This window comes from Perissodus microlepis, chromosome 22 (assembly GCF_051167445.1).
Source record: "Perissodus microlepis isolate ML-2025 ecotype Zambia chromosome 22, ASM5116744v1, whole genome shotgun sequence".
NCBI classification, from domain to species: domain Eukaryota; kingdom Metazoa; phylum Chordata; class Actinopteri; order Cichliformes; family Cichlidae; genus Perissodus; species Perissodus microlepis.
In genome coordinates, this window is record NC_140481.1 from 17,273,540 (window position 1) to 17,297,790 (window position 24,251).

General features: G+C 43.6%; 1 protein-coding gene across 4 annotated transcripts; it reads right to left on the reverse strand.

Annotated features, from left to right (window-relative positions):
• Window positions 1-1,004: 1,004 nt before the first annotated feature.
• On the reverse strand, window positions 1,005-24,239 carry LOC146362860 (ankyrin repeat and IBR domain-containing protein 1-like). Of its 4 annotated transcripts, none has more exons than XM_084918602.1 (21): window positions 24,051-24,239; window positions 20,266-20,603; window positions 16,017-16,188; window positions 15,760-15,891; window positions 14,713-14,904; window positions 12,535-12,652; window positions 12,205-12,425; window positions 11,532-11,620; window positions 11,296-11,440; window positions 10,965-11,125; window positions 10,388-10,476; window positions 10,012-10,142; window positions 9,743-9,877; window positions 7,513-7,599; window positions 7,279-7,345; window positions 6,902-7,047; window positions 6,294-6,472; window positions 6,040-6,091; window positions 5,795-5,848; window positions 5,523-5,646; window positions 1,005-5,185 (listed from the first exon to the last, which is right to left on the reverse strand). In XM_084918602.1, exons 2-21 carry the CDS (start codon window positions 20,451-20,453, stop codon window positions 3,747-3,749), a joined length of 3,921 nt encoding a protein of 1,306 aa, XP_084774728.1. In that variant the 5' UTR covers window positions 20,454-20,603; window positions 24,051-24,239; the 3' UTR covers window positions 1,005-3,746. The 4 variants fall into 4 exon arrangements, with proteins under 4 accessions (XP_084774728.1, XP_084774727.1, XP_084774730.1 ...); XM_084918601.1 differs by having other exon boundaries at window positions 1,005-5,188; window positions 24,051-24,238; XM_084918604.1 differs by lacking the exon at window positions 5,795-5,848.
• Between the last annotated feature and the right edge of the window lie 12 nt (window positions 24,240-24,251).

Sequence of the window (24,251 nt, forward strand, 5' to 3'; positions counted from 1 at the left end):
TGCACGACAACACTGCCGCCTACTGGTGGAAGAATAAACAGCGTTTTGAACTTATGCCCCGAATCTAACAAATATTTGGATTTATTGAACTTTACAGAAGAAAATATTTAATAGAAGGAATGCGTATATACATTTTTATTATAATATAATATATGTTGTCAAAGTGTCAACATTAGTAAACTATAACGACAGTAAAAACTTACTGTGTGTAAACTAAATAACAAATAATCAGAAAACGCTACAATATAGTGCAAACGTCTTGAGATATCCTTTATACTTTGCTAGGAAAATGGATCTTCTTGACAGACATCCTTCCAGTGAAAAAGATTTCTGATAAGACTGACCAGTAGGTGTATGAACTGAAGAGCCAGATGCATTCCTGAGGTGTAAATAAAAACTGAAAGACCTTCAGAAAGCCTCAAGAACAGAGATCAAGAAGTTTGGCTGCTTAAAAGCAAAATATAAAGAAAGCAAGGGTTGACTCAAGTCTTTTGCACAGTGCTGTGTCTTGTTTAAGTCTTTGGCAGTTTGGTCGTACTTAGTGAGGCTGAGATGCCGCATTGGATTTGTGCTGTAATAGCTGCATATCTAAAAATTTTCCTCCTGACAGATTACGGAAATAAATCGTGAAACTAATCAAACTGAACATTTTACACAATGAAAACAAATTAAAATAAAGAAAGCCTTCCCGAACCCCCAATCAATTAAAAAAAAGTAATAAAAACAAATGAAAAAATCTAACACTTCTGTTCTCCTGAGGTGCAGCTGTGTTAAGTTTTTCAAATAAATGCAGTCTAAACCTAAAGATAATGGGTTTACTTATCATTTCCATGTACATGCTAAGAGCTGTTGCGGACTTGACAGCAACATGAAGTGAAAAGACGTCAGTCTACCATGTACATTACGATAAATAGGAGACTAATCAGGGAACATGTTCCCTTTTCTTGCTGATGGAAGTTCAGAAATCAAAGCACTAAAACAAAAAAATAAAAATGTCACTGCAGTGCACTTTCAGTTCTTTTTATTGAGAGTAAACTTTGCACTGACACTTTCATTTTTAGTTTTGGCCACACATCAAACCCTTTCTTTTGACCAGCTGGGAATGTATCAAGTATAATCTGTGAGAGTGCAATTTCAATCTCTTAAACTCTGAAGATGTCAGATGAGGGAGCATTAAATCATAAACACTAATGCAACCGCTTGCGTGACGCCATCGATGCCACACACACACAAAAAAAGGGAATATTTAGCCACTGTCCCTCCGCAGCCCCACCACACATCCGACACTCTGCAGCATGTTTCTGCAAAACAAAGACGCAGCGTGTGCCCAAACACTGACGTGAATCCCCTCCATCCTCAGGGAGCGGAGCCTGAAATGTCACAACTGCCCTCACATCTCAGCGGGCTTCGTGCAATGCTATGAGCCAGCTACCTTCACAGTTCTCACTTTATCACTTCAGGTTTCAGAAAATGCTTAAAGATCAGTTTTAAGTGAGTCAGTTTGAGTTTTACAAAGGGTGTCTTTGTATTTGTCTGGCATGCCATCAAAGGACATTTAAAATCCCCACATTTATTCTCATTTCACTCCCCAGAGCACCAAATCAGTCCTCATCACAGCAGGCAGTGTTTAGTTCCCTTGTAAACATTGTATTTGGGCAATAAAGTTTAAAGATTTGAGGCTTGATGACATCCCAGCAGTTACATTTCCAAGGCGGCGTCAAATCAAAGTTCAACATTCACATAAAGTGTTTTTTGATCATCGTGGAAAAGCAGCGGATTCCTTCAGAGAGGCTCAAAGAGGTTCTTCATTCAGGGCTGAAAATGTGGGCGCTGCGACTCACCCGTGGGGGTGGGGGGGTGGGGGGGAAATTAAACAAAATCAGTGTATTAAAGTGTTTTCATCATCATCTTTCATTATGAAGCATGTTTAAAAAGCAATGACACTAATAAATAGCAACAGATAAATACAATCAGAACAAAACAAAAAGAAAAAGGCACACAGATCCAACAACTCTGGTCTCAACAGAAAGAAACATCTTCTCTATAATTAAAGGAATAAAAAGAATCAAATACAGCAGAAACCCAAACCCACGTCCCATCGATTAGAGCACACTGCAGGGCGCTATAAGTAGTGGAAAAGATATGATAAAAAGTTACATAAAACCATAAAATGTGCTCACATTTACAGTATTTGTTATGCCTGCTTTGGCTCAGAAACCGCACGACTCAAAGAACCAGCTCACACGAGCACCAAACAATAAACAGATTCATGAATCAGTGCAGCAGCGTTTTAACAATATATTCTCATTTATTTTACAGTCGTATAAACACCGTTTACAACAGCTTCGGTGAAGACAAAACTTGTGAAAGTGGCTGGAATCTCGCTTTTTATGAAAAATCAGCTTGTTTAAATGTGCTGCAGTGTAAAGTCAAACTTTAAAACACATTGTGTATAATCCAAAGTGATAAAAGATATCTTAGTTTACCATCTGCTAACTGTTTACTCTTTTAATTGGTTTAACATTTAATAATTTTGATTGGACGACTTGTTTGAAGCACTTTAAACCTGTTGACTGTATTTTATTTATCAGGTTTAATAAAGTAAAGGATCATTCTGAAGTCAGTCTTCAGCTTAAAATGCCAAATTATTTCCTCCGTGATATTTGTAGTTTTTAAAATCAAAGCAAGTATGAATGATCTGAGGAGGTTAAATACTGGATATCATTATTCTCAGATTAATTTGATTGGTTGATGCATTACCTCATTTAATACCCACTGTATTTTGTGTGCTACGTGAGATCTGGTGCACTAACACTGAGCCAAAGTGGCAGAAAAACACTGTAAATCTCTGCAGATTAAACATGAAGACGCATCTTTGATACAAAACATTTGAAATGTGCAGCGAGTAGCAAAAAAACAAACAAAAACAAAACAACAACCCCCCCCAGAACAAAAAACAGAGAACTCAATCTGCTCTGCAAACAAGCACCCACTGAACTTCCAGCTTTATGGGCGCTGCTCTGCAGCTGGGGCTGACGTCTGACCTTCACGTGCAGAGAGGTGCTGTAATAGTGTGACGTTTACGCAGCAGACTGTGCCAGCCTGCTGAAAAGAAAGATCAGAACTGTATTGGCACTAACACAAACAGGCACAGTGTGCATGAAGGTCCAGAAATCAGAATTAGGCCCTCTGATTGTACAGCACGCTATAAACAGGCTCCAAAGTTACAGTTATCTTCATATATTTGGCTCTTGGAGCTCTGAACTGGCTTGTGGTTGGGTTAGTGTGAGAATCAAGTGTAGTTAAATGAGGCAAGTTTGGATTTCAGCATGAACAGCACCAAAACTTCACCCTGAACAAACTTAGGAGACAAACAGAAGAGGTGGGGAGTTAAAATAAAATAAGAAAAGAACTAAACTAAAACATGGAGCATTTTGTTGTGTTATGATATCAGTAGCTCTCCGTTCATGGTTTAAACACTTCAAAGAATAATTTGTCTGTTTTTAGAGCAGACAAAAAGCACTTAAAAATAATCAAAACGTGTATGACATCATCTTTACTGGACAGAGTCCGCAGGTCTTTAAGTCCTCTCTAAATACAGTATAATACATACAGTAAACACTCCACCCCCTAAACACAGGCACCACCATCACACATCTTGCATCATCCATCAGTGCTTCTCTCTGATTGGTTTTCTTTCTCTTTATCTCGGCTCTACCTTCTCTTTCTCTCTACATCTGTCACTTTCACACTAGGTGTTCCTGCTCCGTCCACTCTTCAGGTGACCGGTCCTCCTCTAACTGAAGGACGAGGTCTGAGTCTCTCTCCATTGCCGGGGCAGTGTGTGCGGGACTGTTTCCATGTTGGGAGTGTGAATGCGGGTGTGTGTGCGCTTCGTCCAGCGACAGGTCAGCCACACACCCTGCGTCCACACCCTCTTCTCCAGCGTCTCTTTTTTCCAGCTCCAGAGTGCTCGGCCTCGACGTCTTCACGCCCTCGACTCCCGGTGGGCCGGTCGCCGACCCTCTGCCTACTTCCGACTCGCCCTCCAGGGGCTGCCGGATGGGGGCGGAGGTCTGGCTCTCAGTCTCGGTGTGTGTGTCGGGAGAGGAGTCTGTCTCTGTGGTGGGCGGGGAGGGGATGAGAGCCAGGCTCTGCGGGTTATTCTGGGGGTTTATGTTGTTGTTAAACCAGGCCATGATGTTATCCAGCAGCTGAGCGCTGGCTGTGGGGTCCAAGGGCTCCAGGCTCTGAGGGTCACTGGGGGTGAAAGGGCCCCCTGGGGGAATCACTGGTGAGAGCAGCAGCTCTGGCTCAAGCTCTGGAGATGGGAGGCACAACTGGGTAGGGGGCTGGGGGTCTGATTTAGGGGGGCGTTCGACGGCGTAGGCAGCAGGGCGCTCTGCGGTGTAAGAGCTGCTGTGTTCGGGGCAGGGGTTGTAGGAGCTGTCTGGTTTAGGGTTGCTGTTGTACGTGGCTGCATGTTCCCGGTTATAGGAACTAGGATGTGCGGGGTTTGGAGCGGGGAGGCAGGAGGCGGTGTATTCAGCCTTGGCTAAATATGCACTCGAATGGCAGGAAGTCTGCTCTTTGCTGTCATAACGAGGGTCTGTGATGGTGATATGATCGAGCACATATGGGGTAGTCAGTGCACTCTGATCCTGTCTGTGGCTGCTGGGGTTGCTGCAGGCAGGTTCAGTGGTGTAAGGAGCAGCATGTGTACTGTGTATGTATGTGTGGTGTGAGCTGAGCTGCTCCTGCGTGTTTGTGTCCAGGTCGTAAGGAGTGGTTATGCTCCCCAGTTTCATAAGGCTGTCTCCCAGCTCCAGCAGCTCTGCGCTGAGGGAGGGAGGAGGCGGAGGGAGGGGAAGGGAGCTGGATACAGAAGGCTGGGAGGTGGAGTCTGTCCTGTTAGGCGGGTGAGGAGGATCCAGGATAGACGCGGGGAAGGATGAGCCTCTGGCTCCTGGAGGACCCTCTGTGTTGAGAGAGTGTAAAACAGCATCGACCAGGTCTCCCGCTGGAGCCGCTCTTCTCTCCTGATCCACCCTCCCCTCCATCCCTCCCTCCAGCCCTCGTTCTCGGCGCGACTCCTGCAGCGACAGCTGGATGGCCAGAAGGATGTTGGGATCGTCTTCGTCGAGCGAGCCGAGCGCTCTCCTGCGACCCTCGCCCCTCTCCGTGCCTTCTGAAACACGAAATGTCACATTAAAGCACGGACTGCTGTGCGTGGCTTGATTACAAATTGATCCCAGTGATCGATGGCTCTGGGTGCTTCGACTGGAACAGACTGATGGAGCAATAAAGTAAAATCCCATTTACTGGTTGTCTTGTGCACTGACAAGACAATTTATTAATATAGGCAGGGTCCAGAACAGAGTGTTTGCCAATATACTGCCTGTACCGGCTGTATACAGAACAATAAATTAATGAACACTACGCTGTATTAATCTGAAAAATTTTTTTTTTGTTAAATACTTTATATAAGCCAGTTATACGGTGCATTAAAATGCTTGCCACACCTGTGTTGTCACTCCTCCTGCTGGTCTCTGGTGTGTTACTGCTGCTTCTAAGGCTGTGCAAACTCAGCATGTCTCCTCTGCGCCGTGGTCTGTGTCTGCGACGGTACTGGATGTCAGCATAATCCTGCAAAGAGTTATTCGAGTTCTATTATAAGAAAAAGACAACTTGAGGGAGCTATTTTGTGTCAGGCAGCATCAAAATCTCAAGCACAGAAAACAACATTCAGCCCATCATGCTCGTCCCTAAATATGCCAAAAAACTGGTGAATTACCTGCGACTGTCTCTCTCTCTGATCTGCTCCCAGTACGGAGTGCCGACTTCCCATCTTAACACACATAAGCAAACTATGTCAGCTGCTGCCGCCGCAGTCATGCATTAATACGACCTCATACACAAGTAGGTCACTAAAGCGGAGGTTTAGGAAGTAGCATTAGCGAGGCATGAGCCAAGATATTAGCAGAACAAAGAGAAGTTAGTGTTTGTGAGTGTGGTGTGACAGAAGGCGTTTGTGTTTACCTCAGGAGAAGCAAAGCCAAGGTACTCCCAATCCCACGATCCTCCAGGGTAACTGAAATGAATGTTAGCACACAATTACTTTTTTTTAAAACACATTTGAAGCAAACTAAACAACACTCAGCTTCAGTTTAAGTTCTTATGCCACTTCTTTATCCCCTGAATCCCTCTAAGTGGCTCTATGTAGTGAATTTGTTAACTTGAGCCAAAATTAGAACCATATTGTCTCTCTGTGCGTTGTGTGTGTGCTTTCTTACTTCCTGCGAGGAGGCTCTGGAGAGTCATTGGGAGCGACGCCACGGGCCACTGATGCCAAGAACTCCTGCCTCTTCTGCTGCACCAGGCGGGCCGCGCTGATGATCTTATGGCACGGGGTCCTCAGGTACGGACGGTTGACCTTCTGGGCCAGATCCTCTACGACCATCTCTAAGTCAGTCTGGGAGGACAAACAGAAGAAAGTGTTGAACACTGTCTTCCCCCCGTCAGACTGTGTAATCGTCTTGCAATCAACAGTGGTAGGTTGATCGTGCTGCTCAACTTCTGCATGACCACTTGGTTGCATCAAGTACTTACACTTGCAAAAATAGCGCAATCACTGATTTTTCCTAATAAGAGGTTTCCATCCCATTTATAATCTAGTGTGACTGAAATGCGAAAAAAAAAAAACATTAAACCGACTCTTTTGCATGTAGATTTTAACAGATGTACCCAGTCCTCTGTCCACCAAGGCCATAATACACCCCAAAATTTGTTTATGTTCTACACAGTTTACCCCTACAGAGTCCAGGAATCCCTGTAGGCACTTCAGGGGTGTTAGTCCTGTTCATGCAGAGGATGCACACTTGTTGGATATATATTAAAATACCTGCATGAGCTCAAATATCTCTTTCTGGGTGCTGCCTTGCTGGAGGAAGAAGCCGTATGGGTAAGAGCACTTCAGCACGCGCCGCGTCTTCAGCAGCTCAGTCACGCCATCCTCAATGAAGCGTGTGTCTGGGGGAGTGCCTTCACCTGCAGAAGAAAAGACACGTATTTTACAGCTAGCCATGACTTTAATGAGCACAGGATTAATGTCTTATGACCCCGACGCACCAAAGCTTGGGTGTGAGTCTGAAAGGCATGATCTATTTGCGCTTTGGCAAAAACAAATATGCTATTCTCGGGCAAACGGCTTGCAGCTGGCAAGCAGTTTACTCAGACTTCTTTTGAATCCTTTTCATGAGATCAGTGCAGGACACTTACGGCTAATGAAGGCCCTGCTCAGCTGCTCCATCTTCTCTTTAGCCGTTTTTAGCAGCTTTTGTTCCAACTAACACACACACACACACACACACACACACACACACACACACACACACACACACACACAGAAGAGAGAATACACACACCAAATGATCACGAGATGTTTCTCTGGAAGCATTTTAGATTTTTGGGTGAGGTTTGCATCATTATGAACGTATCTGTCGAGTGTATTACCTTGTAACTGTGTTCATGGTTCTTGAAGCGAGTGTAGTAGTGCATGAAACGGTCCAGCTCCTGGAAACTTTTGTGCTTCTTTTCTGCCTGTAAAAAAAGAAAAACTCTTACTTCATTTCTCTCTCTCTGTGTGTGTGTGTGTGTGTGTGTGTGTGTGTGTGTGTGTGTGTGTGTGTGTGTGTGTGTGTGTGTGTGTGTGTGTGTGTGTTCACTAACTGTACTCAGTGAAAGAGACTGAACAACTTGTATATTTGTGTGAATACAGACTCGCTCAGCTATACCTATTTAGCTGCTCATTAATACATATATCTAATCAGCCAATCACATGGCAACAACTCACTGCATGTAGACAGGGTCCAGAAAACCCTTTGAAGTTCAAATAGAGCATAAGAGCGAGGAAGAAAGGTGATTAAAGTGATTTGGAACGTGGTGTTGTTGTTGGTCTGAGTATTTAAGAAACTGCTGATCTACTCTAAGGTTTACAGAGAGTAAGATGAGAAAATATCCAGTGAGCAGCAGTTCTCCATGTGAAAATGCCCTGTAGATGCCAGAGGTCCGAGGAAAAAGGGCACACTGCCATGAGCTGATAGGAACACAACAGTAACTCAAACAACAACATTACAACTAGGGCTGCCACGATTAGTCGACTAGTCACGATTACGTCGACTATTAAAATCGTCGACGACTAATTTAATAGTCGACTCGTCGTTTGAAGCTTTGTTAGATCCCAAAAGACGCGGGAATGAGTAGTAGGATTTAAGAGTGTAATAACGGACTGAAACAGAAGATGGCAGCACTGCATGTACAAGGATGCCAGCTGCCGTTAAACCCCGAAGAAGAAGAAGCTGTGTCCCATAATTAATAGCGCGGCCCAGAACAGTTTCCAACAATGGCGGCAGCTAGTTAGTTTTAATGTTACTCTTATTATTCTTTCTGGGTCACAAAATAAACGTTTAACATATTTTCAGGCGAGAATGTAGCTGTGTAAACCTCAAATATCTGCTCAGTTTATCAGGACACCACATATTTTCAAAAGCGCTCCCACGTTTTCGGAGACGTCTGTTACCCACTAGCTCGATAGCTAGCAGGGGGCAAGGCTCATTAAAGCCCGTGAGAGCACCGGACTCCCGGCAAATCGTTTTCAAACCCACCGCCGTCTTTCGCTACTCAGGTTAAATATATATAAGTCACTTAAACAATAACATTTTTAAGTTATCTGTCTTTTTTCAGTATTTTATTTGTTCCTGAGTAAATCGGTTTGGCTGAGATTAAAGTTATAGTTTTTACACAGCTGAATAAACATCAAGCAGACAGCTGATTATCAGAAGTGTGAGATGCTCCCGTTATATTTTAGATAGCAAGGAGCAGACAGTTGAGTTTATTAAACTCAGCTGTCTGCAAATGTCATTAACATTTAATAAACTATCATCTTGTCTTTATTTTTAGTTAGCACATACCTTAAACACTTAAAGCTGTAAGCTAATGATAGTTATATAAGAGCAGATGGATGCTGGTGCAATAAGCTGTACGTTTTACGTCCAATGGATGATGATCTGATTAGTCGACTAATCGCAAAAATAATCGGTGACTAGTCGACTATCAAAATAATCGTTTGTGGCAGCCCTAATTACAACTACGATATGCAGAAGAGCTAAGAACAGGAAACATACATGCTCAGTGAAATTTGACAGAGGATTGAAAAAAATGTTGCCTGGTCTGATGTGTTCCAATTTCTGCTGCCAATGACAAAGTCAAAAATAACATGATATTATGGATCCATCCTGCTTGTATCAACAATTCAGGCTGGTGTTGGTCATTTAATGGTGTGGAGGCCCCCTAGTACCAAATAACCATCGTCTAAACACCACAGCTGCTCCATCCCTATATGACCACAATGTAAGAGTCTTCTGATTGCCACTTCCAGCAGGATAATGCACCTTGTGACCTCTGTGGCCTCCACAGTCACCAGATCTCAATCCAATAGAGCATCTTTGGGATGCGGTGAAACACGAGATTCACATCACAGCTGGGCAGGCAACTGTGTGACCCTATTATGTCAATATGGACCAAAATCTAAGAGCAATGTTTTCAGGGGGAAAGGGGGTCCAACCAGGTACTAACAAACTGGACCAAAAAAAAGTGTCCAGCAAGTGTTTTTACATCAGTGGAAGCTTATATGGGATAAAGTGTGTGTGTATTCTCCATTTTATGAGTGAGTAAGTGTTTATACCTCTACAGTCATTTCTTTGGACTGCTCTTCAAGCTGCTGGATGACCTCATAGCGAGTACAGCGATAGTAGCCACCTGTTGATGAGCTGTGTTTCTTCCACTCCTCCAGACAGATCCAACAGAAGTCATACTTGCACTACACGGAGAGAAAAACATCAAGGTTAATTTATTAGGAATAAAATTAATTACAGAAAAAAAAATTAATACACCGAGCAATCAACATTCATGCCTTTAAACGAAGACACACAGCAGACAGAGTTTAGTGTTCACCTTGGCACACTGCATGTGGTTGCAGCCCTCATTCTTCTGAATGGGAGACTTGCAGTTGGCACACGGTTTGGAGTTGGTCAGCAGCCACAGGCAGTTAGCAGCATCCTCATAGGCCTCGCTCACACCTGCCACTGTGGGAAAGCACACACAAACACACAGGTGGACGCACACACATTAGCAACATCTCTGCAGTCTAACACCTGGCCTGCAGACACATTCCGGCACATTACGCAAATATTAGTGACTTAAACACCTGCCAGCATCACATAAAATACAGCAGGCACATCCAGATAAGACGTCCTGACAGCTGCTCTTAACTACCATATTGCTGGGCAGCTAAAGTTACAGTAAAACAAACAAAACAGCACAGGCATACACTCTTCAGGCTTCATCTCTGTGACTTTCTGGAGCCAGTTCCTCCACATCTGACAATCACATGGCTCGTGGGCCTCGCCAAGGCACTCCCTGCAGACACCGGGAGATAAAGAGAGAAGTTAATAAAGTCAAATCCAGCTAACCAAGACTACATAAGCATAAGAGCAAACACTGAATCCTAAGAGTTTCTGGGAATAAAGAAAACAGAGAAGGGAACACAAAGAGAGAAAGAAGTAAAAGTTTCTGATAAAACAGATTTGGCTGGCGTGGTTTCAGATTAAGCAGTAATAACTCTTTTTTGCGTAGTAAGTTAGAAAATGTGTATGCACATTTCATAAACCAATATTTATTCATGCCATTATGATCTGCGTGCACAATGCTGACGTTACTGCTCACACAGCAGCCTTTGTCCAGCTGCATGAACATAAAATGACTATAATATTTAGGTGTTCGGGTTAAATAACACACTAGCCTGTAATGTAACAGATCCAGACTTGTGTCCGACTTTGCTAAATTACATGTCAGTGACAGTGTCAATAAAACATGGCCATGTCTGAATCATAAATCCTGCAGCTTACCAGCAGAAGAGGTGACCCTTTCCACAATCAACAGCAGGTGAGGGCAGAAGGGGGAAGCTTGATGGGTCAGTGTCCCCCGGGCCCGGTCGGGTCAGCCTCACCGCCCGCTCGCAACGAGCTGCAGGACACCAACGGATGGATGGATTGTTCTCCACAAATGCCTGCAAACGGGGATGTTGGAAACAATGTCAGAGAACAGACAGGGAACGTGAAGAGAAGTGAATCAGAGAACCTTGAAGAAACAAAGAAAATGTCACTAAATAGTGCAACAAGAAGCAGAACAAAGGCCCAGTCTTGAAGAGAAGGTGCAAACGATTATTTTGACTTCTACCTTGATGTCAAACTGCAGATAGCGCTGGTCCATCTCTCTGGAAACCACGCTCTCTATCACATGCACAGGCACAAGCTGGTAGCACTCATACGCCGGACAGAAGATATTATGAGCATCTCCCTCCTGAATCTTTACATTGAGGAACCTGAGAAACGCACACACACAGAACTGAGCTAAAACACATCTGCTTCAATAAAAAACACACACGCTTACACACTGAATGTTCATGCGCGTACCCTTCCCAGCAGGCTCTGCAGAACTCGTGGCCACAGGACATGTCCACTGGGTCCTCAAAGACTGAGATGGAGCAGAGACAGATTCCACACTGGAGGGGGGACGGAGCAAATCAGTCACATGATTTCAAATTATTTTTATTCTGTTGATAAGATTACTTCTCTTTGACATGTCATCTCCATCCTCATACACAGAGGAGAAATACAATAGCAGAACCAGTTCAGGATGTTCTGTCTTTGATTAACTCTGTACTTTTGAGGCCACAGATTGCTGGACTGTTGTACTTTAGCCATATCAGACTCTCTGGCATTTCTTCTACGGCCCAAACAGCTTTTATCTTATTCTGCAAATGTTCCACCTCACAGGTCAAACATTCTGAAAACCTAACAGAAAACCTCAACGTTGATTTTCAGGCAGACTTCCTCAAGACTGACAGTAAACCAGAGGCTAATGTTTATATGGAATGACAAAGAATTACTGCTGATGGCCTTGATCCCCTTTTTAGTAGGATTAGACATTAACCTGCAACCATTAGATAAATGAGACATCGTTTTCTGCCTTCAAAAAGAAAGCGCACAAAGAGTCTACCCTGTACTAAATATGCCTTCATACATGATCTATTTTTCATCATGAATGACTGATGTTCTTATATTAACATATATCACCACTGCTCACCATGGCCAGGCCCTCCTCTCCAGGCGTGAGGCAGCTGTCGGTGGTAGAAGTGAGAGTGAGTGTGAGGGGAGAGCGTGGGGTCCTAGGAGTGCGGGGGGAGGGCAGGGTGTCCCAGGCGTTGTACCCGCTAGGCGGTGGGGTCGGCATGGTGACACCAGAGCGCTGGCAGCAGCCCTCAGCGTCGGACATCCAGGCTTCCAGAAGCTTTTCTCTGTCCCAGTCTGAGCAAGTCAAACGTTATTAGAAAGACTGAGACAAACGCATGCATCGTGACAACAGCGCTGCGAGGGTTACTTAAGGTCACGTATGAACGTCAACTTTATGACAAACCATGTGCTCGAAGCAGGGCCTCTGCAGTGAAGAGGGGGGCTTGCAGCATGTCGGCTGTCTCTACAATCAACATGTCCTTCAGCCTGCGCAGATCCTGAATCTTCAACCCCTCGTAAGGCTGACAGGATACAGAGGGGGAGAAATGTTAGGAAGAGAAAGAGAAAAACCCGCAGTCAGAGGGAAGGTAAAAGATGGAAACAAAAAACAAAAACAGAATACAAAATATAAGACTGAAAAATGTTAAAAGAAGTGAAAAAGATAATGTGGAAACGATAAAAAGGACTGGGATGTGGGGCAGTCGGGGTTGGGGGTGGAGGTGGGTGAGACAGATTAAGCATTAGCATGGATTTGGCTGCAGGAAGGAAGATCAAAATGCTATCAGCTGGCAGCAGCCGCAGCTATACAGCGGTGCTGGTGACCTCGGTTTAACTGGGACTCAGAGACGTGGTGTGTGTATCTGTGGATCTGTGTATTACTATATACGTGTAAGAACCACTGTAAGTTGTGGATTGTGAAGAGAGAACATCAACAAGGGACAATCTGGCCAAGAAGCTGGAGACCCGAGTAGAAATATTCTGAAAATCTATAAACAGTGTCTGCACAAATGCAGAACACAAAACACTAAGTACAGTTCAGGTTGGACACAGTGTTGAAACAAAATCACATACATGACCTTCAAAATACAGACAGCACATTTCGCCCCCAGATTGTTTTAATCTACACAGATTAGCAATGGTGACCTCACTGTCCTAAGATATATAGTCTTGAATCTGAAAAATAAACACACTGTACAAGTTCATGAGGGCAACCATCTACCTCTTTATCTTCACATGATTTAAATTTGACCTGCTAGTCTTACGCTTCTTATTTTCTGTCATATTCATGTTACAATGATAAACGCTTATGTTGATGTCCAAAGTTTCAAATAATGAGGTCAACGTGCGTGTAAGTAATCCGTGTAAGCCTAAAGCTCAGGATTCAGAGCGCCATAAACGCTCTGCTTCACGGACAGAGCGCCTAATCTTGGATCTTTATGATATCAGTGGAAACTGATAACAATTCTCAATATGGTCATCTGAGGCACACAGCTCCGACTGTGAGACCGAAGCTCCTCGCCGTTTCGTTTTTTTGGTCACGATGGGCAACCAGTCAGAAGAAAGCCGCCTTAAAGAGAGAGGAGCTAAAACAGCTTGTTCCAGGCAGTAGATGAGCTTAAGTGCTGCACAAACATAAAATAAATACAGATTATTCTATACTGTGAATTAAGCAAAGCTATCCTTGATTAGAGCTGTGCCATATCATATAATGGCAATAATACCGGTATAAATTCTGGGCTTGTCTCATTGTGCAACAACACAGACAAGCAGACACGTCTGAGAGCGAAAGCTACGTGTCATTCTCTGATAACAATTCAGTATCTAAAAAAGGAGCCACTGCAGTACTTTGCAAAATATGCAAGAAACATTAAATTTGTTTCACCACTTGAGGCAAAACAAACCATTGAGTACAACCACGCTATGAAGAAATGCGAGGAGCAGATACTAGCAATCAAAACTTAAATGACTGCACTGAGTCCCGCTGGAGCGCTCACTAGGTGGTAAATGAGGGCTTTAAGCAACTGGTTAAAAAGCTTGACCCAAGATATTTTTGTGCTTATGCCATGTAACTGCTATTGTACGTTCATGCTGCTGCTGCTCTGAATCAATGGCAGTAACTTAATGAAAAAGAAGAATGGAAATCCTGTTCATTTCATTTGCACTAATAAATGCTGCTACCTGCAATCACAGATAATCTGCTATTCAGTATTTTGTTTTCTCCATTATCACCAAACCCTAGCATAGATATAGTCCACAAGTGAAAATAGGGAGCTGGAAATGCTCCACTTAAAGAGTAATCTGGTGTAATCACATTATTGCCATACATTTACCAGTCCTCATTATCTTCATAAAACAAAAAGTCGAACCTTAAATCTGATAAATATTTCAATTCTTGTTTGAATTTGTACACAAGAGTTGTTTTCTATGCAAAAATGTAATCATAAGATCTAAATGAACATGCTTGTGCACAGTAAGGATACTCCTTGTCAAGCAAATGTTTTAAAGACGCAACAGTGACTAAAAAGCTTAAAAATAACTTAGGCCAGCAGGGAAACCCTACATTGGGTAACCACGGTCTCACCTCCTTGTACTGCAGCAGGTTGGTTTCACCGTGTGCGTCTGTGTGTGACTGCTGAGCTGAAGAGGAGGAGAAAACCATCTGCGACTCCAGGCTGAGGGCCAGCTCGGTGTGGTGGTGCCGCTCGGCGTGATCGCATGGCGTCAGCTTGTCTTCGTCCTCCACAAAAAGGTCCGCCTCACTCTGGATCAGCAGCTAGAGGAGGGACGAGGCAACAAAAGGAAGGGGAGAAAGAGGGGAGAAATAGATAATAGAGAGAAACAAGAAATTAAGGCACTTTCAACAAATGACGCAGAGGAAGGAAGAGGCAAAGACAATGGGAGCAAACAGCAGGAACACAAAGGGGAAGATGAGAAAACAACAGGACAGGAAACCAAAAATATGGGAAAGGGGAAGAGATGAAAAAAATTACAAGAGGAGTACAGGCAGACAGCGAAAGAGATTAAAATCAACGGGACTCAAAAGACAGTTTTTGGTAAGTATAGATCAAGAAGCCAACGGAAAAGTCTTAAAACTTTTTATCTTAAAAAAATCGAATTTCTGATTTTCACAGGGTCATACATGTAAGATTTATGCAAACTTTTATTCCAGAAGAGGTTAATTTTCTGCCTAAGTGCTCGTTTGAGCTGGTAAAATGCAAAGCAGATATACGAGGAGTTGGCATAATTCAAAATCATTGGATTGTAGATTATTTGACTGTTCCAGTTACATAAAATACAGATCACCCGCAGAGAAAATAGGATTTGAACTTAAATTGACCTTTGGGTAGTGACTACACATGCAAGCATTCATACAGGGTTAAAAGAGTCTGTTACTTAACAGAAGTATCTGTATTTTACTGTCATTACAACAACTTCATATTCAAAAAGTGTATTTTAACTTTGAATCAACTAAATCACATTTTAAAAAAGGGTTAAATTATTGTTTTTTTAAGCACTGCCCTGCTTTTTGACCTTTGGTTGAAGGTCAAAACCTCTTTGTTGGACTCCAAACATTTTCATATGCATGAAAAACCCTGGAGTTTGAATAGCGTCCAAGACTTTGTCTCACCTCCACACAGCTCTTCATGCCTGCAGCGGCAGCATAGTGCAGACAGGTGCTGTGGTGGTTGTCGGTGGCGTTAACATTAGCTTTCTCATACTGGCCTCCCTCTAGCCTGGCCCCAGTCCAGTTCAGGATCATCTGGTAATGGAAAGACACACCACATGCTTTGTTATCAGCTGTGGCTTCATAGAATGCAGTTTATTCCCACTGCCATGCAAGCGTAGACACTAATCTATATTTGCCCCCCCCTTGTGCGTCTGTACCTGCAGGCAGTCTGCACGGCGCTGCTCGTCCCTCTGTGGTCTGGCCAGTCGTGGTGACAGCGCTCCCTCTGGCAGCAGCAGGATCTGTGGGCCTTGGCACAGCACATGCAGGCAAGTCTCATTGTGCACATTGCGCTTGTTGGGGTTTCCTTCTTTGCTGAACAGGAAGGACCTAAATGATGCAGACAAGAATGAAGAGATTAGATAAAAGAGGGTAAAACCGGTTCAGAGGTATTCACATGTGAGGTGGAAAGAGAGGAAAGGCCTGACAGTAACAGGAGGAAGGCTTGAAACAGAGTCAAAGAGAAGAGGAAGATGAATTATGGAAGTAAAATGGACAGTGAAATGAAGAGACAAGGTAAAGATGGCATAATATCGACTATTTCTGTTTAACATCTTTGAAATAATGGACATGCTGGCTGACGGGTGTGAGCGCAAACACACACACACACAAACACACACACTTAGCGGGTGATGGATGTGCCAGTTGCTCTGGGAGTAAGACTGTAGCTGCAGTTCTGTTTAGTAAAATAGTTTCCCCTGCTTTATGTCTGTGGAAACCTCCATTTACTGATTACCTCTCCACTCTTTTATATGCCTCAGCACATTTCCCTTTTCAAGTTTCTTTTTACATTTTAAAAACCAAAGTCTCTTTTTGTTTTTTTCCCCCCTACACCTTCCTATTTGCGATAAAGCCAGCGAAGAAAAACAGATTCTTTTTCATCAGCGGCACAGCACAAATAGTGTTGCACATGAAATGACTCTCTCTAATGCAAATTCAATAAAAGGAGAAGAAAAAAAATAGGATGTCACAGGATTTACAATTGTAAGGACACCAGCTGAAAAGATTTTGTAAAGCCTCGCCCTCTCTTGCACAATTTGGACACGGCAGTCGATGCTTCTGAATTTGAAGTTTCTCAGTGTGTAGTCCTTCAGTCTACTCCTCCACTGCTGCCCTGCTTTTCCACTTTTGACCCTCTTATCCTGTCAGCCACAAGCCCCTGCAGCTTCTCTCTAATGACAGTGCACTGCCAATTCATCCGCACAGCAATAATCACTAATTATTCCCTCCCAACCCCAACCCAATACCCCCTCCACCACCACCTCTACACACATATACATGCACAAATCCCGATGTTCAGGATGGATGGCCCTAATATAAGCAGGCTGTGGGGAGGTCACATGTTTTGTGTTGTTGCGGTGAAGTTATTTATAAGTTATATATCCTGTTATAGCAGGAAACCTCAGCGGAGTGTTAAAACTAACTACTTTGTCGTACACATGGCTGAAAAGCAAATCAGCTTGAGGAGACTCAAAAATAAATAAATGAAGTCGGCAGTTGAAATGTACTCTTTTGATTCTTTCAACAAAAGAAAAACAAACTGTTCACAATGACATCCGAGTTGTTATTTACATATTTTTTCCTGTGACTTGTCGTGGAGGAAGGGTTACACTTCCTGAACTACACCCAGTTTTCCAGTAATAGGGCTACTTGAGATTTTCCAGTTTGCACTTCTCACGGGATTACTTGCCAATTCGACCCACAGAGACGACTAGCAGAGAGCGAATAAACACGAAGCAGATACGTGTTAAAAATAATCTGAAACAGACTCTCCATCCAGCAGCCCACGCTCGTCCTCTGTGAGTCTTTATTTTGTCTGAGATTTCTCGGTCGTCTCTCTATTGCCACTGTCCAACTGAACTGCTGGAACAAAGAAGCCTTTCCTCTGATGCTTATCAGGAGCAGAGCGCTGCGTTCGGCACGCCTCTCTGGCCCATTATAGGTTAGTAGGAAGGAACACAAATAGCACATGGATTGATTCACTGTGTTATATTCTCAGACGCATTAAGCAGTTGCCGAGTCTCAGTTTTTTTCCACCTCCTTTAAACACACACGGCCGTGTGCACACATGCAGATAGACAGATAATGCACCCCCGCCCCCCGACCCCCGTAATCATGGTAAGAAAGGCTAAGAGAGAGGACAAATGTAAGCAGGAGGAGGAGGAGAGGAGGAAGACTACTGAGTCACTGAATCAGCTGTCATGGTCAAGGCCAGCAGCTTGATTATCTCTGCAGGAGGTAACAAAGGCCCACTGGTGTGCTGCTTGCTATATTTTTCTATAGTTTGACCCCTTTTCTTAAGGCTGTGTTTGACTTAGTGACTCTGTGGTTTTTGTCAGTCTGTTGACTTGATTGCTGTTGATGGTGCTGTCTGTCTATTTCTGCGAACTCTTGTTTTGAGAAAGTGTGCAGGCGGTGAAACTCCTCACAGCACAATAGCCATGCAATGAATTCAAATCTTTTAATACTCTTAAAGAGGAACTGTAGTGATTTAGCACCGCACTTCATTAAGCAGAGAGACTCACAAGAAAGAGCTTTAAAGGAATGTACACAAAAGCGGATGGAATTTCCCAGTAAGACTTGCATAGTACTGGAAACACACTATTCCCAGAAAGCCTTAGATCAGATCTGCCTCTCCAGCATCCTTATCAACTTCTCAAAATTGTAATACAAGCTTAGTTCACATACTCTGTGAAGTCTATGAAGCTTTACATGAGATGACCTTAACAGCTGTATTTTCAGACATTAGGAAGCTTCGTGCTGATGCAAAAATATTCTAACAAGAAGCAAGAAATGTGCCAGTGAAGCTAAAAAAACTGAAATGTTTTAGTTACTTTATTTACCAGGATGTTGTGTTTGTCTTTGACTTCACTACAGTGTGAATGTCTCGCTAGTTTCTCTGTAATTTCTCTCGCCAGATTTCAGTTTGCGGCTATTACTGCGTGTGTGCGAGAGAGCAAGCAGGCGGGGCACAGTAGAGCAAGCAGCATGGTAGCAGAGCAGGAGTGCTACTTGAGTTTATGACAACTCGTTAGCCTGCAGCAAACATCCAAGAGGTGTTAATTTGTCGAACAACCAAAGGCGGACAGATGCTGGAAGCTACATAGACCACAAGTAGCTCAGTGTCTGATTTATAGAGGAACCACCTAAGGCCTCAATCACACAGGCTTAGAGATTGGTCAGTGACCATCCGGTCAACCACCGTTCACAAAGGAAAAATTTGTTGGCAAGCGGTAGCTTGAAGCTGCTGGTTTTTGATAGGTGAAATTTGTCGCAAAGAGGATACTGCACTGACAGCCACTTTTCAACTGCTTTGGTTGCTAGCAGGTTCGTGTGATTGCTTGTAGTTTGTATGAAAGATGCCGACTTGTCTGCAAATGCTTGCAAAGTGACAGTGAAACTGTGAGATGTGCGATGCAAAGTGAGACTGACAGACGGAGACCAGAGACTCTCCCATCCCCACCATCCACTGCTCTTTCTGTATATTTAGGGCTGTGCAGTTTCTATGTCTGGAATGGTGATTGTACAACTTTTACACAGAAGGCTACATTCTCCACTTCTGGTTTGTGAAGCATTCTCCAGTGTCACTACAGCTCTTAAGAGTAAATACCAAGTGTTTACAGACAAGTCGGCATCTTCCACGTAAACTACAGGCAATCTGCTATCAACCAGAGTAATCATGAAGAAGTTTTCAATGCAGCACTCTCTTTGCGATCAATTTCCAGCAACCATTCGCCAACCAGTCAGGGAATAACATTTTTCCCTAGCGACCAGCAGTTGCCAGGGGAGCAGCAATCAGTCTCGAGGTCTGCGTGACTGAGGCCTAACAAATCCAGGAGGACCAGCTCGTTTCAAAGACAGCAGGGGAGCAATACTTAAGCCAAGTTTTCTTCTGTGCTGAATAAAACAAAACAGAATGACAGAGAAAACAGCTGTTGTGTGCACGGTCAGCCTAGAAATAGCAGTTCTGATAACAGGTTCCGTGAACTCATCGCGTATTAAAACAACAACAAAAAAAATAAAAATCAGAACCTTTAACAAGACTCTCAGAAGTGCTCATTCAAGCCATTGGTCATTTTTGAGATGGTGGCTTGCAGTTTTATATCTTATAAAGTAAGTGCCTTTAAGGGTCTAACTACATTTTATTTCAACAGCTCCTCATGGCTAATGCACTTTCCCCGCTCCCTGTAACATCATTTACATAATCTTACAGTATATATGCGACTGGCGTCTTTGGGCCTCCGCACATTAAGTGGCCTTTCTTGCCATCAAAGGCAATTACAGATATGGTGATTCTCAGAAATGTCTTAAATCTGACATGCTGCTAATTGTTATTCAATTTAACATGACTCACTGCCCTCCTAACTGCACTGGATAACTGCTGCATTGCATGAGACTGACTTTTACCTGAGCAGACGTGTCATGGCGTGGCGGCACACATAGTGCATGGGTGTGTTGTGCTGATACTGCTCTCCATACGATGCGTTTGGGTCCAGACCGTCCCTGAACTGAGGGTTGCCCTCATACAGCTGCCAGGCCAGGGCCTCGTCACCGTTCACAAGGGACTTGCGGAACTTGGTGGCTGTGTTTCCCATCGCTTCGGGCTCGCAAACGGCCACCTAAAACGAAGCTGTGGCCAATGCCTCACTACTCCTCTCTTCCTCCTCCTCCTCCTCCTCTTTCTCCACCCCCCCCCGTACTCCACAGGTCACGACTTAGAGCAACATGGTTCAGCGTTTCCTTCCCTGCAAAGAAGAGAAAAGTCGGAATTGATTAGAGAGAAAATGAAGGTGGAAAGAAGGAATAAGAGCAGATGAAAAAAAGGCAAACAATCGATTGAGTCCATTCATTGATTAGCTGTGTGTTAGATGGACAGATGCCATTTTATAGAAAATAGAAAAGAAAACAGAGGGACAGAAAAAAAAAGACAGTTGTAAAGAAGCCAGGCCAGAGGGGAAGGTTGATGATATCCAAGCCATTGATTTGTTAGTTGGTTGATGAAAGACAGTCGATATTACCACAGCTGACCATTCTGGACCATTGTGTCCAGTTAGGTCACTGTTGTAAGATAAAAAAAAAAAAAAAATCTGCATGTCTTCCACTGTTTACATGCTCTTCTGCTACTGAGACTCTGAGAGTGTGTTAAACCATGCAGCACTAACATGCTGGACCCAAACCAGTTTTACTTTCCCCCTCAGCCGCTAAACCAAAGAATCACAAGCGTCACAGCTATGGCTGCCCCAGCAGAGCTTACTCTCCCAGCAACAGCTTATAAACCTACTGCAGATTCACAGGTTATCAAAATATAACCGTTGGATTCCCACCATTTCCTTAAAAAGAAGAACTGGCCTGGAAAGCTTTTTTTTTTTTTTTTTTTTTTTTTTTTTTTTTTTTTAAAAGAGATATATATATATATATATATATATATATATATATCTCAAGCAATATAAGAGATGAGAGATATGGGACACAAACAAACACTCTCTGTCCTTTCACATATTGTACATTATCTCTGCTTGATGTACTCGTCTTCTCCACCTCTCCTTCTTTCTCTCTCTTACTCACAAACACTTACACAGTTTGGTGTGCCTTTAACACACGGTATTACATGCTGTAATGAGTGGACTGTGTAATGAGTGCATGGGCCTCTGTGTGTATTGCGCTGTTGAGGGTATCATTACAGTCTTCATTCTATAGCCATCTGTCTGGCCTTCACAAAGAGCCTCTTTTTAGCCCGGCTACAGTTGGCCGCTGGCTGGCCGGGCTCTGGAACATTTGAATAACATGGCTGACTGCCTCCCTTTTCTTTGCTGTGACAGAAAGGGACACAGACAGGAAAAATACACACTGACAGACCGGTGAATAATAGCCACTGCAAGTTCTCTCGTGATGCACACAGCAGACCGGATCTTGTGTGTGTTTGTATATATCTGGAGGGAGGTCGTGGAGGGGGTCGTGGGGGGGGTGGTGGTGGTGGTGGGGACTGTAGTTAATAGGTCAGTCTGTCTGTTTGGCTCTGTTTTGTGCATGCTGGTTTACTTCCAGTTCACTTCACATCTCCACGTACCTCCCTCTCTGTCTCTCATACTAAATAAGGACAGGAAGTTTGGACATGAAGGAATTTTTGAATTCCAGCGATCACAAGTGCCGCTGTTCACAGTGGGAGCACAGCTATTGACTTTATTACACGTCATTCGATGGTGGGGTGGAACTGAGGCACAGTAAGTGTTCCACTGCTTGTTAACTTGGCACTCATCTGCTAGGCTGAATTTCAGAGGCATGTTTTATGAATCACGCTTGAAAGTCAACAATATTTAGTTAGCCTCATAACACAGAGCTACTCAGAACAGGCCTCTGATACATATGGTCTTCCCCATTTTAGGCAATGCAATAGTTGTGACGTAATGACTCATGAGCTCAAGAATCCTAAACACATGAATCCCGTCAGATGACTCCCACTAACAAGGACTCAGTCATGGTGCTCGAGCTTCTCGGAAACCCAGTCAGCAACACACCCCGATTTAGACCAAATCATGCAAAAAAAGCAATTTATGGTGAAAGTTTGGAAAGAGTCTGCAACTATTGCAACAAAACAAGTAATGGATTGCTCTTTGCTTTCTTTCTTTTTTTATAGACGAATGAATCACTTAATATCAAACAAGATTTAATGTCATTAGGATTTTGACTAGCAGTTATTTTTTACTTTTTTATTAGCAGTCTAGTCTCATCCTTAGTCAATAAAATGACAGAAAACTGTTGTTTCAGTGTCATAAATTGTAAGATGACACAAAAAAGACTGTCCTTACTGACCAGTGATTTATAATAGCATTCATACCAGCAAATCTGAATTTTAGAGAAGACAGAATATGGCAGTGTGTGGCTGAGGGACCAGGTTGTGGATTATTTTTCCACAACCCGATAACTGACTAATGATTTGAGATCTAATTACAAAACAGGCATTCAATGCTGGGTTTCAGTCAGTCCTGTTAGGCAACAGGAAAAACCATACCCTCTTTCCCCTATAGTATGGGGATCAAGTTGCTCGGTTATGTTGGTGGTGGGTTGGATGACAATGCAACCATTTGTAGGGCACACTGGGTCACTGAACAGTTTAATACGCATGAAAATGATAATAATATTATTTAAGTCCAACTGAAACACCTATTAGGAGAAATTTTGGACTGATGCAACAAATTTAGCATTATCGTGTTTATCAAAGCTGGAGGGATGGAGGGCCTTCCCGAGCATTTTACAGCCAACCCCAAAGAGTCCTGAAGCTGTTCTGAAAACACACACACTTTGTTTGAGGGTTTCCTTGAATTTGCCAATCTTACGTTCCTCTGATTTTTAGGTTTTACCAGTTATGATGTGCTGCAAACTATTGTGAAAGTAAATTCAAAGAGGATCAAAGCATTTACGTTCAACCTGTCACCATGTCACAAGCCTAATTTAAAGCGATCGCTTTAAATGAAAAACAAAAAACAATCAAACACACATAAAACATGACAGCCACTGGAGTGTTGCTGCTGTTATCAAAAGTTGCTGTCAGCTGTAACACGTCAGTGGTAAAACCTCAGCCAAACTCTGGGCAATCAAGCCACTCTATAAACTGCTGCGGGACAATGTATGGTCGTTAAAAGGGGCATAAAACTTGTGAGTCAAAGGCAGAAGCTGCGTTACAACATTAATAATAATAAAAATAATACGATAATACAGCGCGACTGACTTCACTAGCAGCTGGGCATTTTACCAAAATTAGCTGGGTCGCCGTATATCGGCTAAATATTCAGGTCAGACCTCGTGTGGGTGTCTCCGAAGTGTGTCAGCATGAAATGGAGCACAAAACAAACAGTGGCCGACTTCTCTCTGCATGTTTGTGTCCATGCGGCCCCTCGGTTAAAGCTCCTTTGTTCAACACCCGTACAGTCTGCTTGAATTACTACCCCAACTGGGAAGCGAGTGGTAGGTGTGTAGTTTCTGTGATGCTGCCGAACAAAACGCTTTGCCGGTAGTTTTAACGTTTTCGCAGGCTGTGGCGGCGCCGCTGGGAAGCGTTAACACCCAGTGCAGCTTACCTTTCTGCCGTTACCGACGCTAGCAAAGCGTCTCTTTTCCTGTCTCAGGTTAACGTTAGCGAGATATGTTAGCCTCAACTACCTACAGCCGGGCAGCATCTCCGTCGCTCTACTTACACGGTCGTCTCACTTGGTCACTACTTCATTCGGAAACTTGCATACATCCAGGGACATTATCCTGTGGCTGTCATTCGCATCCCCGGCTGCGGTTCCGCTGGACCATCCTCTCTGCCACCGGACCCGGTGGGGACAATGATGCTGTTGCCGACAGCGGAGGGGCGAGACTGACTTCTTCGTTCTCTGTGTTGTTGTTGCTGC